The sequence below is a fragment of the Ptychodera flava genome, chromosome 9 (genome assembly GCF_041260155.1).
Source record: "Ptychodera flava strain L36383 chromosome 9, AS_Pfla_20210202, whole genome shotgun sequence".
Taxonomy (NCBI): domain Eukaryota; kingdom Metazoa; phylum Hemichordata; class Enteropneusta; family Ptychoderidae; genus Ptychodera; species Ptychodera flava.
The window spans coordinates 33,735,473-33,753,872 of record NC_091936.1 but is presented as its reverse complement, the minus strand read 5'-3'; the positions used below and the strand labels follow the sequence as shown (position 1 = coordinate 33,753,872).

At 37.8% G+C, this 18,400-nt stretch overlaps 1 protein-coding gene across 1 annotated transcript; it reads left to right on the top strand.

The window, feature by feature from the left end:
• Window positions 1-2,834: 2,834 nt before the first annotated feature.
• Window positions 2,835-17,555, top strand: LOC139140758 (zinc finger RNA-binding protein-like). Its single transcript, XM_070710154.1, has 3 exons — window positions 2,835-2,995; window positions 12,312-12,588; window positions 12,777-17,555. Exon 3 carries the CDS (start codon window positions 12,793-12,795, stop codon window positions 14,599-14,601), a length of 1,809 nt encoding a protein of 602 aa, XP_070566255.1. The 5' UTR covers window positions 2,835-2,995; window positions 12,312-12,588; window positions 12,777-12,792; the 3' UTR covers window positions 14,602-17,555.
• The last annotated feature ends 845 nt before the right edge of the window (window positions 17,556-18,400 follow it).

Genomic DNA, 18,400 nt, shown 5'->3' with positions numbered 1-18,400 from the left:
TTGAGATCGAGTTTTCTCATCGCATCCACCGCTCCGACATCATCAAATGTCTGCCAGTATTCCAACATGGCTGCCAAGTCGGCAGCTCCTCGCAATCCAAACTTTGAAAATTCTTCGGGTGTAATCTGTGAATAACGTACAAGTATCATAATGCGACATTTTCGAGAAATGAATTCACGGAATTGTGCGTTTTCATTTCAGTACGTGAACTTCGGAACAGTATTGGTTGCACTATCACCGGTCTTAGCGGCTCACTTATTCTGCATAAAGGCCCGAGGAAAAAAAAAACCGGGACAAGTCATTAATACTCTGAAAATTCCATGTAAACAAGAAGCTGTATATCGTGTAACACGTTGTATCGAGTATGCATAGAGAAAGGAGTTCATATTAAGTCGTTTGTCTATACAATGCCAATATGTTAATCTACTACAGTACATTAAATATAAATTCCTAAGAACAATTACACGCTGCTTTTCTTAATATCCATTTTAAGCACAAATCTGCAAATGCTTCTGCATGTCTGAGTACGGGCATTCAACTTAGATAGTTAAACTTCACAGGGCACAGTAAATGTCAGAGCTGCATTAAAGGTATACAGTCACCTGTAATCTAAATATGTTCATATGTGGTCAAAGGGGCGTTCCTTTGTATTCAAAATACCCATGTGAGGGCGCTGTTTTTAAAAAGCGGCCACCCACTTAAAATCTGTGATTGGTTAGATTTTCTCTTTCCATGGTAACTGTGGCAAAATTGGAACAGATGACAGTATACCTTTAAGTACTTTGACCATTTACATGAAAAAAAACAGTAATACCGAAAAAGGAGTCGTTTTCTGCGATTTGTAAGTAGAGATGCACTTTCGCACGTATATATACGTATTTATGTGTGTGTACATGCTTACATATGTTCTGATCACGCAGCATGCACGTGAATGCATGCACGCATGCCTAAGGGCATGCATGCATGCATGCCATGTAACATTGAACCATATACATATACTTTTGCTTGGCTGCTGTTGCAAGTTTAATGTGTCACCCAGAGTTATAATCTTCTTTTATGTCTAGCATCGGGCAACTTTTTAAAATTACTTTTTGACGTTTGCTACTTTGTCAAGGAGGAAATTTGCTCCTTAGAAAACTTTCGTTAAAAATTGGTACAAAAGGTTCAATACATTTTGCGTAAGCCGACTTCATTAATTAATTTGGACATTTATGTGTTAATTTGAAAATGTGACAAACATCCAAAAAGTCATCGACTTGATGTCAACAAGTTAAACGTAGCACTTATAAGCAGATATTAACACAACCAAGTTGGAAGTTATGTTTATGTTTATGTTTATGTTTATTTGCCATAGAAATACGACGTACTGTGTACAGAATGTCAAGAGTGGTGTGATATTTAAAAAAATATCTAAAAAAAAATGTAATAGTGACATTTCTGCAGAAAAGGTAATGCTATATAATCATTGGAATGTGATCTATGGCTGGAAAACAGGAAAAGCTTAAGTGAAGCTTGCATCATCTGTTTCCCATTTAACTGTACAGAAAGTAAGCAAACGTAAAATACAGAGGGCTTTTACAATAAGTAAACAAAATAAACTTGTAAATTAACGCACGGTAAAATGCACAGTGTATACTGACTAAAACAGATTAATGTGGAGAACTGAGGCGAAAAAATGAGCTATCAGAAAGAACAATAAACACGTAACAAGGAGAAAAAGAAAAAATGTAGCAAGGTAAATTTGGTGGATCACTGATTGGTTATCAAGTAATCTTTTAATTTCGCTTTGAAGCCGTTTCTATTAGGTATGTTACGGATATCATGTGGTATCTCATTCCATATTTTGCCACCTTGATAGTCAAAGGAAAATTTGCCCAAAGTGTAATTCCTTCTAGGGATGAGAACATCCCTTTTTGTAATTAATCTTGTTTGGTAATGGTGTTGTGGGAAAGAAAAATACTCATCAAAACGTCTGGGTAATCTGTTGTGAAAAAGATCATGAATAAATGTACAGAGTTGGTATTTAAACTGGCTGTAAATGTCAAGAATACCGAGAGATTGAAAAAGTGGCCTACTATGAGTAAAAGAATCCTTAAAACAAATGATGCGAACAAGTTTCTTTTGTGCCTTATAAACTGAATCAAGAGATGAGCGATAAGTACTGCCCCATATTTCCAAACAGTATGAAATATGTGGGAGAATAAGAGCATTGTAAAGAAGTAACAGAGTGGATTTGGGGAGATAATGCCTCAGTTTGGAAATAATACCAATCTTGGGAACAATTTTATCAAGAACCTTCTTAATCTGTTGTTTCCATGTAATATTTTTATCAATGTCAACTCCTAGATAACTGGTATTGGCGACTTCTTCGAGTAAAACATTATTAATACCTAACTGACCAGTATTATTAAATGGATTATAACGAGATGAAAGAAACATGTAGTTGGTTTTAGAGTAGCTAATTGTCAGTTTGTTTGCATCGCACCAATTTTCAACATCCATGACGTTTGCGTTTGCCTGATTTACATCAAAGCCCTGTTTATTATAAGAGTGGAAAAGATTTGAATCGTCAGCAAAGAGTTTAAAGTTGAAGAAGGAAGAACAGTTCGGAAAGTCATTAATATAGATAAGTAGACATCTACTTATAGCTGTTACACCTGTTGTTTTCGCCTAAGTACAGATGTTAAGGTTTTCGCTTGAATTATTATAACGGGTTAACATAGGCATCTATAATTAAGTTGCGAAAGAACAATCTCCACACAGAGATTGTAACGGCGTGGAAAAGTAAAACATAGCTAGGGAGTCAACGACTCGGAAACCCTCTAGCTTGGTTCGAATTATCCACGCAGTTGCCCCACCGCTCCTCAATCTCTGTGTGGAGATTGGAGAAAGTCATTCTCGCGAGCCAGAGCAATAATTTCCGCTCCGCTGACCTACGCAAAAAATCAAGATAAAATCTCTGAACCGATTGTCGTTTTCGTCCACGGTAATGACGGTAAGTTGACCACTTTCGATTTCGTTCTGATGAAGAGTTGTATAGTGTGTGTGTATGACGTAATCAGACCAGTTGAATTAACTAGATACGTTGTTATACAAGTCGACTGGTGTCATATGGTACTACCAGCAGAAATTGACTTCCATTTCATGTTAACCTCTTCTACCATTTACCATTGATGTTACATATATCTATTTGTGAATTTATTCTTCGATTTGAATCGCACCTTAGAAAAAATTGTTCATTGCCTGTGTAAACAATATTTGGAGAAGAAAAAGACGTCTTGTTTTATTTTTGTATGTGTAAGCTTAGAAGCCGAATTTTAAAGAGATTTCAGGAGTTTTAAGAGAATTTTATTAGTCACAATGAGTAACGGTGACATTTTGTGTACGAAGTTATGGGAAAATTTCATATCGAGGAGTTATTTTTGATGATTTGTTAGAGCGTCATTGTAACGAAGCTGAGACATTCTTGATTATTTATACAGAAAGTGAATGCATACTATGAGCCTGTGATTCAAGTTGTTATTCTTTTACCATAATCTCACGAAATTGTTTTTTTTTTTATGGGATTTTATTCTTTGTTCCTTCAAAAGTTCCACAAAACAGGGAGAGAAAGAGATATATGAAAATTTATGATTATTATGCCCCCTAAGGGAGTTCAGCGAGATGAAAAGAAAGGGAATATAATATTTAAGCCGTCAACCTCTGAAACTGATATGAGAAATAGGCGATTATCCGACTCAGCTCCCTATAATGACGAAAGTACGCAATTAAGTTGTAAGAAAATATTTGCATATAAGAATCATATTGTAGTTACGGGAAGACGATGTGAGATGACAAAGTTAAAGGAAAATGAAACAAATTTAAGTATGCTTTTTGTTCAGAGCTTGCGAGGATGGCCACGTATATGCCATTTAAAACTCGGTGTAAACAAGGAATTAATTTCCTTTGGTATGTACTTTTTCGGTTTTTAAAGGACTTTACAGGTCGTTGTAAAAGTATGACTTTTTTGCTTTCTTAGTCTTTAAAAATGTCAATGGTTTATGAATAACAAGGTGGGACGCATTGCTTGAAAGACGGAGAGTGAGTGTTACGGAGATATTTTATCTCAGACAAAGGTTAATGAACCTAGCGGTCATCGACACCAGTAAAATTATTAATTAAAACAGCAAGACCTATATAATAAGTCGAAATGCATACAAACCATATTTGCGGCAAACGAACAAAGACGCGACAGATGTTTGAATGATATTGAAATAATGAATATAGTCAACACTTAATGAAGGAACATGAGAATTTCACGTGATGGGTTTGCACAGTGTCACAGTGCCGTTTGGATATTAATTGTGACATCGATGTTTATGATTGGAATCATGTCTATTCTTAAAAAAATACAACGAGATGGAAACTACAACGAGTGAGGAATACAGCGGGCCCAGACATTTAGACCATGGAAGAAGCGTATCTTGGAAGATGGCACCTGTCAAGATTGTCTACTGAGAAATAAAGTCTATGTAGTATCAACGAACTCTGAACGTCAATACTTTGAAGATTCCTAATACCTCTGACCAGGCCAAGACGAGATAATCAACCCCCCTTCCAAATATAGTAACAGTTACCTTGTCCTTCTTCAATATTTCTATAGCTTCTTCCACTTCTTGTCATTAATCAACCACAAACTTGCTTGGTATACCCGTTTGTTCTCCACCACTTATCACTACAGATGCTTCGATCATCTCACGAGCAGGATACCAGAGATCAACCAGAGTAGTGGTTTGTGGATAACAAATAAGAATCTTTATTTCTTTAAAGGGACATTAGCTGTAACTTTTGACTAATTTTTCACTACTCTGTTTCAATGTATCAACTACAGAATTTTACTATAATCCGATCATCATGACCAATGCCCGGTGCCCTGCTTGCCAACACAGCCTGTATATGTGAAATGACCATTGTTACTGTTGATAAATGTATTCTAGTCCGGACCTGAATACAAAATTTAAACAATAACAATGCAGATTATACTCATATAAGGTATAATTATGAGCTAAATATTAGTAATTTCTCCATGGTTTAGGGATTCAAACCAGAAACTGCACATGATACACAGAACAAACAGAATTTTATTTTTAAAAATGACGAAAGTTACAGCTAATGGATCTTTAATGAAGATGTTTACAGATGAGCCCGCTGATAACGAGAGTTTGCTGACGAGCAAATTTTCTCCGTAACAGTGGCGCAGAAAGAATGAATGAAAGTCAAGGTGAATTTTTTATTAGTATGAGTTCTTGTAGGCGTGAATTGATATGTTGCGGTTGAGGACTACGGTTTGAAATAGGATAAATGAAAATTTGTAAGCCTTAGATGACCCTAATTCAAACACTGTCCATTAGCCACAACGTCCTGAACTCACCTATAGCCACTGCATGCATAGGGTCACCTCTCTGAAGCATACAGCGGCCTTCGCGATCGAACCACAGGGATTGTGCCCCTGTCAGTATAAATAGCGAACAAGCCATATGTGCCACCTCAAACACGGTCCCTTCACAACACTAGAAAATGACTACAAAGTCGTTGCGGCTGCGGTTACTGGTATGTGTAACGAGATAGTTTGCTTCTCAGAAAACTTTCGTTAACTGGTGCAAAATTCAAGACATTTTGCGCAAGCTGACTCTGTGAATTCGGACAGTTGTCACGTCGGTTAATTGGAAACGGTGACAAACAACACGAAGTTGATGGTAAATTAGCGCTTAGATCATAGGGGGTCCAATCTCCGATGATGACGATGATGATGATTAAATATTTAAAAATGAAGATAAATAAACATATATTTGGACTCAGTAAATTTGTTGTTATTGTTGTTGTTATTGTTGTTGTCGTTGTTGATACTATTTGCAGAAAAGAACAAAGTATGCGCTGCAAATTTCAACACAGCCTAACTATACATGTGCGTCGCAAATTCAATACAGCCTAACTATACATGTGCGTTGCAAATTCAATACAGCCTAACTATACATGTGCGTTGCTGCCTAACTATACATGTGCGTTGCAAATTCAATACAGCCTAACATTACCCAAGGGTGTCACTTCATTGCCACACACTTTTTTTCGATCGCCAAAAATGCACCTAGCATGCATCGAAATCGGTAAAATTCGACGTAGGGTCAAAGCACATTAGTCCTTCTCAATAATACTCCAACATTTTTACCTCTTACCGATGAAAAGTCGAGAAATCAGCAAGTTTTTCAGCGTATCTGGACGTCTCTTACATTTCAGATTTAAAAGGCGAGGCAGTGTATTGAGTCACGTGGGCGCTTTTCAAATCGAACCAATAGCAGAGCTCGCCAGAATGCACCAGCAAGCATCGAGAGCGGTAAAATTCGATGTAGGGTCAGAGCCCGTACTGAACGAATGGGCCCAGCGTGAAAACCCGGCAGTAACGTAAGTTTCTCACGTCTTTGGAAGACTATGGGTGACACTGTCTGCGTGCGTCTGCATACGAAATTCTGGTAACTTTAACAGTTCCAGTTCACCCGCAGCAAGAGATCGTTCTTTCCAAAGATGTGAGAAACTTACGTTGCCTCCGGGTTTTCACGCTGGTCCATTCAGCTCTGCTATTGGTTCGATTTGAAAGCGCCCACGTGACTCAATACACTGCCTCGCCTTTTAAATCTGAAATGTAAGAGACGTCCAGATACGCTGAAAAACTTGCTGATTTCTCGACTTTTCATCGGTAAGAGGTAAAAATGTTGGAGTATTATTGAGAAGGACTAATGTGCTTTGACCCTACGTCGAATTTTACCGATTTCGATGCATGCTAGGTGCATTTTTGGCGATCGAAAAAAAGTGTGTGGCAATGAAGTGACACCCCTTGGGTAATGTTAGGCTGTATTGAATTTGCAACGCACATGTATAGTTAGGCAGCAACGCACATGTATAGTTAGGCTGTATTGAATTTGCAACGCACATGTATAGTTAGGCTGTATTGAATTTGCGACGCACATGTATAGTTAGGCTGTGTTGAAATTTGCAGCGCATACTTTGTTCTTTTCTGCAAATAGTATCAACAACGACAACAACAATAACAACAACAATAACACAAATTTACTGAGTCCAAATATATGTTTATTTATCTTCATTTTTAAATATTTAATCATCATCATCGTCATCATCGGAGATTGGACCCCCTATGCTTAGATGCCAGCTAATCTACATACAATCTAGACAGATGCTTAATTGTCGGAACGTCGACGAAAGTCAAAAGCAAATGTCTGCATGGACGAGTTGTATAATGTCTGTTGTTTTCGCTGGTGGTTGGTCGATTTACGAGAGTTTCTCCGGAAGAGTAACTTGATGGATTCTGTAAAAGATACCAATTATTACCCTGTAATATGTTAAGATGAGTGAAATATTGGCCGCTGATTGTTTTTAGAGTTGTGAGATTGGCTTTTTATTTTAGTTGGTCTGATAGGATATCGAATTAGAAATAAATCTGGAAAACATAATGTTGGATAGTAGGTTTGGTAATCCAACCTTTCATCCTCAGCGGGCTCTTCTATACGCATTTTCGTTAAAAAGCAAATAAATAATAAAAAAATATATTATTTGTCATCCTCAAGCCACTACTCTGGTTGATCTCTGGTATCCTGGTCGCAGACGATCGGATAGTAGCGACGCTAGCCGCTGTGATACACTAAATTCACTAACGGCTGAGAGGTACGTCGACATCTTTAAAAGAGTAGAGACTGACAAGTATCACGTGACTTGGATGTATTGCTGAAGTGGAAAGTTACACATCAGAGATGCCCAACTGAAGATAGTTCGTGTTCCTCTCTTTTCAGAAGGAAATGTCACATTACAGCTTTATTAATGCAGCTAACTGTCCATTCCCTAATGAATCGTATAGTAATCCTTGATTTGGGAAGAGCGATTCAACCATTGTTTCATTGGAAATTTCCTCTCGTTGGGCATCAACTATGTGAAATTTACATAATCTGCATCCATTACATAATTCCTAGACGATATTTTCTTATGTAGTCATCCCGGTATCCTGTCTGGCATTTAGGTGCTAACGACAAATTCCCTTTCTACTACCATAACAAAGTCGCTTTCTAAAATCTTAATAATTAGGTATCAAAGACACAAACACATTCAATGTCCCTGACAACGAAGTTTTACTCAAGATGGAGGGAAATTCGTATCGTTCATTAACCTTTACACAGACTTTGGGGGTTCAATCGTTTCGTTCACTGACCTTTGTAAAGATTTCGGAATGACAAGACAACATTCAAGGCAAAGGAAAATTTAGTCTGTAACAGGAAAGAAAGAGTGAGTTATTGCTGAGGGAACGAGCCAAGTGTTGACTTTACGACCTTGAATGACACCGAAGTGTTCACTATCAACAAACAAAAAAGGTATGCCCTCGATAGCTTCATGGAATTGTGTCAGAAAAAACGTAAAACTTTCGCTTCATTCAATCTTTGCTTCATCGTCGTTTTTATGAGTTAGATAACTTCTATATAACATTTGATCAGGTAGAAATGATTAATTCATTAAAAAATAAGTTTATGCCCATGACTATCTGTGATATATTTTTGTTGATGTGCCCTGTCATCAAAACTGATGCTGACAAAATCTACATATTTAATCTGTAGGTAAACCTAATCCTTATCCTGAAAATGTCACTCATTTTAGAGATTTTGTTCTTTCAACGTCAAATCATCATATTTTATGAGATATATGCATTAAAACTAAAAGCGAAAATAAACTGTGTTTTGTTTTTCCTTGGTGTCCTGATAATACCACAAATCAGCTAAAATAGAGGCAATTCATTTTTTTCGAACTCGATGACATACCACTGATACCACTCACACGTGTTCCCTTTGTTGAAAAATGCATTTATGTTTCTACTATTGAAATTCAAGTGTCAGTAAAGTGTTATCTTTTAACTGTCTTGGAACAGTTTTGAAATAGAAAACATGCAACACTATCCACGCCATCCGTCGAAAGCCTTTGGGCAGCAACGGATGCAAATTATGACGGAAAACAACTGCAGCCTCTCCTTTTTACTAGTAACAGGGGGCTTTCGCCAAATCAAGACTGTCACAATGACTTCGGGTCCCCACAGCGTTGCCTGGATAGTCGATTGAAGACCGGGAGTGTGCAGGCTGAAGCTCGGTAGTAGCTAAAAGAAAAACAATGTTCCAGCTTCTTTTCTAGGTTCCGCCTTCGGCCTCACACTCCTGGCCTTCAAAGCGACTTTCCAGGCAGTGGCAATACATGCTCCTAGCACCTATGACAGTGAGTGGTGTTTGATGGTGAAGATGTGCTGACTTCCTCGACTTCACGGAGGACAAATAGGTACAATAATGTATGAGAAGCTCTAGCACTGTGTGAATTCAATCAGGAAGCCAGTTTGATGGATCGCATCCAACCTAAAAAGAGAGACGATATTGTCCAACCATTCTCGGGACTCATCTCATTGACAACGAAATATATCCATCAAACGTTACCGGGCTCGGGGATCGATATCAGTTATATACGCGTGCACGGATGAAACAGAAACGCGTATACCAATACTAACTTATGGATGTGAAATCTTTTGAACTGAAAAATATACAGGTATGACACCCATTGAAAAACTGATCTCAAGTTTTGTAAGATGCTTTTTTCAAGTTAATCAGCAACAAATCAGCAGTGCGAGGTGACATGGGCAGACACTCACGTTTTTTGTATTTATAATGTATTTATATGTATTTATAATGGTTTTTTCAAGAAGGAAAAAATTACATTACTGTCAGAAAGGTGGAATTACATGAAGGGGTTAACATGTTACCTCTGTCCTAAATAAATCTTTCTATCAGCCAACTATTTGCAGGTATTTTCCCCGTTTCTTTATGTGTATGTCAATTTTGTTTTTTTCTGTTTGCAGTATAAAATTCAATTTTTTTGGTCTGACCGCTGGGAGCATAGAAAAACTTCGAGCACCAAAATAAACAGCATTGGGAGAGATAGGGTCACCCTATCTCACTCCACGACCCAATGCAAAGTAGCTGAAACCCTTGTTCATCACACAACTTTAGATGTCAGTGTATAAGACTTGTCAGGATTGTACAAGAAACGGGCTTGTTTGGCATTATGGTTTGGCTCATTTACATCAATCTGGGATGAATAGGCACTCACTTTTAACTTTAATTAAGAAGATGATGGTTAAATATTGATATAGAACATGCACTTAAAAGAAAATAGATCGATCCATGTGGTATATAATAACGGTATATTGTCTTAATAATACTGGCCTGGGCAATGGCAAGGCAAGAGGTCAAGGGATCACAGAGTGTAGATAATTTTTGGCAAAATGATAGACATATTGTGAAAAAATTAACAGATAAATAATGACTTCATTTTAAAATGGAAACAACAGGTTAATGCAGAAGAGACATTATCTGGTGAGAATAATAAACTACGCATATATAGAAAATTTAAAACAGATTTTAAAATGGAAAAGTATTTAAGCTGTATAAAAAATTTTAAAAAAAACGGCAGAAAATAATTTACTAAATTGAGGATAAATGACCGCAGCCGGCCTGATGATTGAGAAAGGAGGGCACACAAGACCAAAACATAAAGTTGAAGATCGAGTCTGTTCTGGATGTGATACAAACTCATTGATGATGAGTTTCACTATATTATGTGTTGTCCACAACATATGCAATCAAGACAATAGTTGTTAAATTCCATGCCAAAGATGCCAAATTTTGCTACATTATGAGCGATAATGATAGCTTGACATATCTCATTACACTTATACAAGAAACATATATTTTTAGATTATCCCAAAATTTATTCAATACATTGTATACTTATACATTATATATACACATATACTAATATATATCAAAAATTTAATTATTTATTGTTTTCTTCTGTTTATTCTCTGTTACTTTTTTGATGGTCCTAGTTCTTGACTATTTTCACCCTTGAGGGAATAACGTAAACAAACTTAATGTATGCCGACGTTTTATCTGTTTTCGTTGTTAGGCGGAGGTAATTCTTAATTCAAACTGTGAAATACTGATAGACATACGAAAATTCGTGAAATATCTCAGAGGTTATATCTATCCTAATGTCGCTGTAATGTGCAACTTTTAAACCATTTATTTTACTGGCGTCATGCAGTATATAGAAGAACGTCACTGATCAGATCCGTGGATCGCGTAAAATATAGAGGGGGTAAAACTTCTGCCGAATATCGAAGAATAAGGGCATCTAAGTATTATAAGTTGATACTAATTAGGGGTGAACAACTTCGACTTTGTCCCGTAAATATCAGTTCAGTTACCCTTCAAACACCACTGGTACCTCAGTAAAAGGGGCACCGACGACTGATGAAATTTGTTATCATGTACTTTCATTTGTCTCACGAGACTGAAACGAGAGTTTAAAAAATCGCATTTTTAGTCAAATTTCACAATTTTACCACATAATATTTATAGTACCATATTCCTGAAATCGTAGAGAACCTGGAGTTCATAAATGACGCTCTTCTTCGGACCTGTAGTGAGAACGGGGCAAAAAAAGCAACGAGATCAAAATCGTGCAAGTCGAAATCGTTTTACTATATCGGGGTAACACGGCTTTTTTGACAGGGAGGACATATTTTTGACAGGAAGAACATTTTTGAAAGTCGAGTAACCCTCCCCCCCCCGTGCTGTGACCCCTTTTGTAGTTTTCCGATTTCAGACACCCCCCGGATTTTTCAGGCCCACCCTGGCCATAGTAACTGTACTGATCGCTCCCTTAGCAACTTGCCATATCGCCAATCATCATGATCTTGGCGGTAGAAGCACGGAGGTAGATAGTAGTAGTCTCAATCTGCCAGTCATCATGGAAAATCCAAAGCAAACCGAAAACACTGGATGATTCGAAATATACTGAGATCCCAGACCGCAGGAAAAGGACGACTGTAGTCATAGTAACATAGAAGTAGTATAATTGCCAAGATCTTCGGTATCGAGCTTACGTAATGTTTTCCATTTTCTCTTAAAAAGATTGGTATATCAATAAAATATTTGAGACGCCGATCCGGTGTGTTTGTTGTGTGTATTTGACTTCGCCATGACATAACTCTCGATATCTCAAAGATACCAAATTAGTTTGCCATGTAACTGCGGTTGTAGAGACGCCACATCATTTAGATGGAAGGGATGTCGAAATAATAGTGTACAGTGCAGCACAACGTAATTTCAAAAATGACCCCTCTACGACAGGCAACCAACAGAAATAAAATCGCATCTGCCTTTACATTTTACTAGGAGAGCAAGCTGGGCTCCAATTTGAACAAGACAGAGTCGACGGAGACACAAAGTGGATTCACAAGTCGCCATTGAAAAAAACCCACCCCTCTGCTAAATGGAATAATCTAGAATGACGGAAATTCATATATCGGGCATACGGGGAATTCCCTAACGTAACGTTGTCTTTACGAGAACTGCGCACAGTGTGGCTTCACAGAAACGGTGGAACGGGCGCTTCTTTGAAGGTCGGAATTCCTTTCGTATTTTCATTTTTGTCCATGACAGTGATCTGCTGGTAAGTGTCCTCTTTTCAATTTTTTTAACGGGAATAGTCATTTCAATTGATCATAATTCAGTCGGCTTTATTTCCAGTGATCGCCCAAAACAAACTTCCGTCATTGTTTCAGCTTTCGTGGATTGTGTTTTCCTTACATATTATTAGCCCTCTGACCAAACACTGAATATATATTATGTGCATTGTAGGTAACGTTGAGGTAACATGAATTACTATTGCGACGTGTGTAAAGTGCCAAATTCCTGCGAGGAAAACCACATCGCCCACCTGAGAGGCAAGCAACATCAGAAGAAGTTAAGATACCACAATGCCCAAGTCCAGGGTCAAGTTCCGTCGTCGATTTCAAATGCGCCGTCGCCGACGGACCCGGTTTGTTCACGGCAGTCGTCCCCAAGTCACACATCGCAGGCCACCGTGCAAAGTCATGCGGAATCGGCGTCCGTTGTTTCTTCAAGTTCTAATGCATCGGATCACGTCCGTGGCTGTAGCATTTGCTACGTGCTGTTCACAAGCTCCGCCAGCATGGCCGAACACTTCGCCGGCGAGAAACACAAGAAAAAAGAGCGCGCCAGGGAAAACGCACATATCACGGCGCATTTCTGTGACGTCTGTTCCGTGGCGGTGAATTCACTGGAACAACTAGCTCTGCATAGTGGAAGCCCAAATCACTTATCAATGAAAGGAAGGAAAAAGATGTTCAACGAAATAAACGGACACTCTAGCGGCGAAACAAGCGACGATGGAAAACTGGTCAACGACAGAGAATTAGGACCAAAGTCAGCAACAGGTGAAAACAGCGGCATTCTCAGGAATGGTTCCAATGGCAGTACAAGGCGATCTCGGTCACCAGAGTCGCTACTCCGCGATGAGGGTCCGTCGCCAAAGAGAGTTTTTGAATATCGGACTGCTTTATACTGCAAATTGTGCGACAAGCATTTCACCGGACCAAGCTGCGCACAGCAGCATTACGCAAGCGAGAAACACAGAAAGAAAGAGGCGTGGCGACGCGAGCTCTCTGCCCTGCCGACAGTTTTTCAGGGGACTCAAAAATATGTCGCGGATGACGACACAGCTATTGAAAATGACAACCAAGCTAAATCTGGGACCGAAACCTCGACAGAAATGGATGATCAACGTTCCCCACAGACGGGCATACCTACACCGGTGGGCGTTGACATTCAACAGGTGGGGGAACCTCAAGGCGCCAACAACCTTCCTGTGCCTTTAGACCAGGTAAGCCCTGTGTCAACCAAAACTGAAGATATCGAAGAACGTGTAAGTTTATTGGATAGAAAGAATAACGAGCCGATCGAGGACCAGTCTGAGTCTGATGTGAATAGTTTTGTTTCGGCAGTCGAAATTTTAGACAGAGCGTCAGAATTAGATGACGTCACGGATGCAACAGAAGGTGCAGTCTGTCCCATGGATGAAACTGATGGTTTTGAGGTGAGTCTAAATGATGGCGGGCAACTTGTCGACATTTCCGAAGATGTGTCTGATACCAGTGCTAACTTGAAAAGAGAAGAGAAAATATCAAGTTTGGTCGAGAAGTTTAACGATGTTTGCGAAGAATATCGTGACCTTTGGCAGAAAGCGCTGGAAAACAGAGCGAAAGAGTTGGCGTGGAAGAACAAATCACATGGCGATCACGTGGTCAGAGGGGACGCCATCCCTTACAAATACGCCAGGGAGGCTCACGCAAGTCCATCAGTTCCGAGACCAGATTCGTACGGGCGTTGTGATCTGTGCAAGGTTGGGTACACGAGCCCTTCGCAAAAACTCTCTCATGAAAACGGCAGAAAGCACAAGAAGAAAATGCGCGCCGCTGGTCTTCTTGTTGTCGAAGATGACGAAAGCGATGACGTCACGGTTCAGGAACCCCCGAAGAAAACAATATACAATGAAATCATGGAACAAGAAGTAAACCTGCTCGAAAATGTTGTAATTGTACCGGCCGAAGAAAATGTCGATTTGAGAAATTTAGAAAATGAGGCCATTGAGTCGGACTCGTAACAGTAACCCACAGGCCAGGTACTTGGAATTGCCGATGCGGTATAAGCAGAAATCTTTCTTTAACTGCATGAATGCTCTTTCTTTTTCGATATTCTACTCTGAACTACTCTGAACACCTTCCACGCGCCTGTGCAGTAACCACGCCATTCTTATGAGGGTATGGTGAATGTATATTGTGTAAGTTATTTTCTCTCTGTATAAAAGTCCTTAAGGCTTTACTATGAAAGAGTTGGCGATAAAACGGCTATTTGTACTTAGAAACACAAATATGTCGATTTAATAGATAAGTTATGAATTTAAAAGAGTAAGCAAATCCGCACTCAACATACGGGTATTTTCTGACGATTTAATTCGCTCTCTCCGTACAACCTTATCTCCGCAGAAAATGTTACATAAATTTTAGTGGCTATCCAATTATTCAATATAGGTATTTTTATGCGGTAAGGAAGGTAAATAGCTCTAAATGATGTATAAATATTGGCAAATCACGTACTTATGCATCTCAGAGATTTCACGGCTGTATGCTATCAATACGACCTTTCATAGCTCGCCGGCGTATTTGCATATCTAATCTTTGCATTTAGGGACCGACTTGATAAATATTACGTCTGACAGTTTCGAACAAGTTACGTTGTAAAGTGTTGGCCGTGACATTTGCTCTCCCCCCAATTCAAATTTCAGTATAGTATATTAGAAAGCCCTACAATGAATCATCATCAATTTTTCGCCTTTACGGTAGAACGCGCCTCAGAGACAGATTTATAGTATCCGGACTCTCAAACTTTTTACAGGACGTTTCTGGTCTACTAATTATTGGGGCTTAAGTTGAAGCTCGTAGAGCAGCTTGTTTCACCTGCTCTTTTTGTGAAAATCGAAAATTAAATTTTCTCCATGGAGTAAGCACAAGGGTGGAGACTATTTTAAAGTTCAAGTGTGTGTGTGTGGGTGGCGGGGGGGGGGGTAAATAGCGGGTAATTTGTTTCTCAAGTCTTAAAATTTTGCCCGACGACCCTGATTTTTATTCGTGATTTTGGAAGGGAACGATTTAAAATTATTGGTGTAAATTATTTTGGTAAAATTTACGATTCCAAGTATGAAATGTAAGTACAAAGTACAGGCTTATCGCACCATGCACATTGAGAGTGGTCAGCTTGTGTATGATTCTTTTTCACAACTGTTTACTTTCCTCTCGTCGCCGCAATGAATTTTATCTCATTTTGGAAAAAATGGTACATATTTCTGTTTGTGTTTTTCTGTGTTAGACAACCTTTCCAAGGTCGACCAAACCATAGACAGTTTATGACCAAACTAACCCATATAAACTATGTGCAATCACTGTTAAGGGGAAATTAAAGACAGTTAGAACGATGACATCGCATTTAGCTTTATTTTCAATTTATTGGAATAGTTGCACAATTTGTGACATTTTTCAGGGATTAATAGACAACTAGACTACATCATAAGAATGGTATTCAAAATTCATCATATTTAAGTCGTACTGTTTTATTGAATTTTCTTCACATGGAGAGCTGTTTGTATGTGAGATACAATTTTGAAAATCGCTACGAAGTGAAATATTTGGCAAATGTTTGTCGATTTTTCCTGTCTGCTTTTTATTTTGTTTACGCTAGTACAGCAATTATGCATTCTAGGTCTTTTTCTTTGCAATGTTTAAACACAGGATGGCTTTTTTTTTCATCAGACGCAGCGAAAGTGTTATTTTTTTAGTTTCTTGAAACCGACTACATTCTTATTGTATGCTGCCATCGCTGCATTAAATACTTTATCGCCATATTTTTCCTCAGTCGAGCTTAATGAAGTGTTTTCATAGTTGCAAGAAAGTTGAATAACTTTATGGAGGTATCGTGCCCTATAGTGTAAAGGAGGCTATACTGAGTGTCTTTCAGTTTTTTTCTAACATTTTTTGTTCAAAAGGTGATGAAATTAACATATATTTTATGAGGGGGAGCTAGTTTTTCATTTTTGGTGGTACTTCTATTGGCATAGATTTAGATATAATATTTTTGAACAAAATCGCAGCAGAGCTATACAGGCAGCTAGGTCGCTTGTAAGGACATTTTTACGAATCAGATATTTTTATACCTATGAACATTTCAGCAGTACTAATTTTTGACACAGTTTCCTGTTTTTAAACTGTATTGACAATTGGTATTCAGAGATTTTTTTCAATATATTCCAATTTGCGTTGTCGTTTGAGCAAATTAATGTTTTCCCTTACATTTTTGAGTTCGCATGCAATGATCTTTCCTGGACCCAAACAAAGAAAGTAAAAAAGAACTACTGGTGAGCTTTTTACTGGTTTTCACACGATGTTGCATGATATGTCATTTGATGGAAAATTTGCAGGAGGCAAAATCTTTCTAAGATATCATCAAATCATAAAGTCACAAAATTATAGGTATAAATTCTTTTTAGAAAACTGAATTTCCAAATATGAATAGATTGCGTAATCATGACTTGTTGTATCATGTACAAGTTATTAGCTTTTTAATCTTGCTTACAACTATTTACTTTCATCTTGCTGTCAAAGCAGAATTTGGAAATTATGGTCCCGATCTCTGTTTGCACTCTCCTGTTTTATGACCAAAGCAATGTAACCATTGTAAACTGCGTGCGATTACAATCTATAAGGTAAGAATGTACACACTTTGGATATTATGGTCCAAATCTCTGTTTGCATTCTACTGTTTTATGACAACTTTTATGACCAATATCAACCAATATAACCTTTGTAAACAGCCTACAATCACTGTCAAAGTAGTGTGACTGCTAATTATATCCAAAGGAAGACTTGGTGAGGCAGAAATTTTATTAACTGTAGTTTCACTTGAATGTTTTGAATTTGAACAAAATTATTGATATGTGACATTTTTCAGGAATTAATGGGAAAGGAGTTAGAACTATTTTTACATAAACATGTCACAGTGTTTTCAAGTACAAGTACATCATATCAACTTGTACAGACTTATTGAATTTTGTACTAATTGACAATTGAATGCATTTGAGGTTGTGAAAAATTCCATAACATGAGATATTTGACAATGTAGTGATTTTCTATTTTCTCATTTTTTTCGTATTTTGCTTATGCCAGTACAACCATTACGCGACAAAGTCTATTGCCTTTATGCATTTCTTTAAAACCTGATGGCAAGAGCTCAGACATGCTATTTTTCCTTTTGAATGTTTGACGCTATTTACCATGTATTTTTAAAAACAAGCAAAGCATGCACACGTTTTCCTACAAATGTTTGTTGCCACTTTCCTATCAGACGAATATTTTTTTTCTTTCCAAGTAAAGTAACAGGTGGAAAAACTATGACTTTAATGTTAGTCAATGATTTTTCTTTTTTTCTCCTTTTTCGTATTTTGCTTATGCCAGTACAGCCATTACGCACTACGTCTATTATTTTTGTACTTTTCTTAAAAATCTGAATGCCAGAATCCGCATGCTGTTTTTCCTTTTGAATGTTTGACTCTATTTACCATGTATTTTTAAAAATAAGCAAAGCATGCACACGTTTTCCTACAGATGTTTGTTGTCACTTTCGTGTCAGATGAATATTTTTCAAGTAAAGTAACACGTGGAAAAAATATGACGATTTTTCATTCTACAGATAAATTTCTATTTTGAACTATACATCCAAAGACACACTATTCTATTCCAAAGTTTATCAGAGAAATTCTACATAATTTATGTAAAGCAATTTATAATGTTAATGTAACCATGAAGTGCGTGTTTGTAATAACTGAAACATTGAAAATTGTAACATAAAGGAAA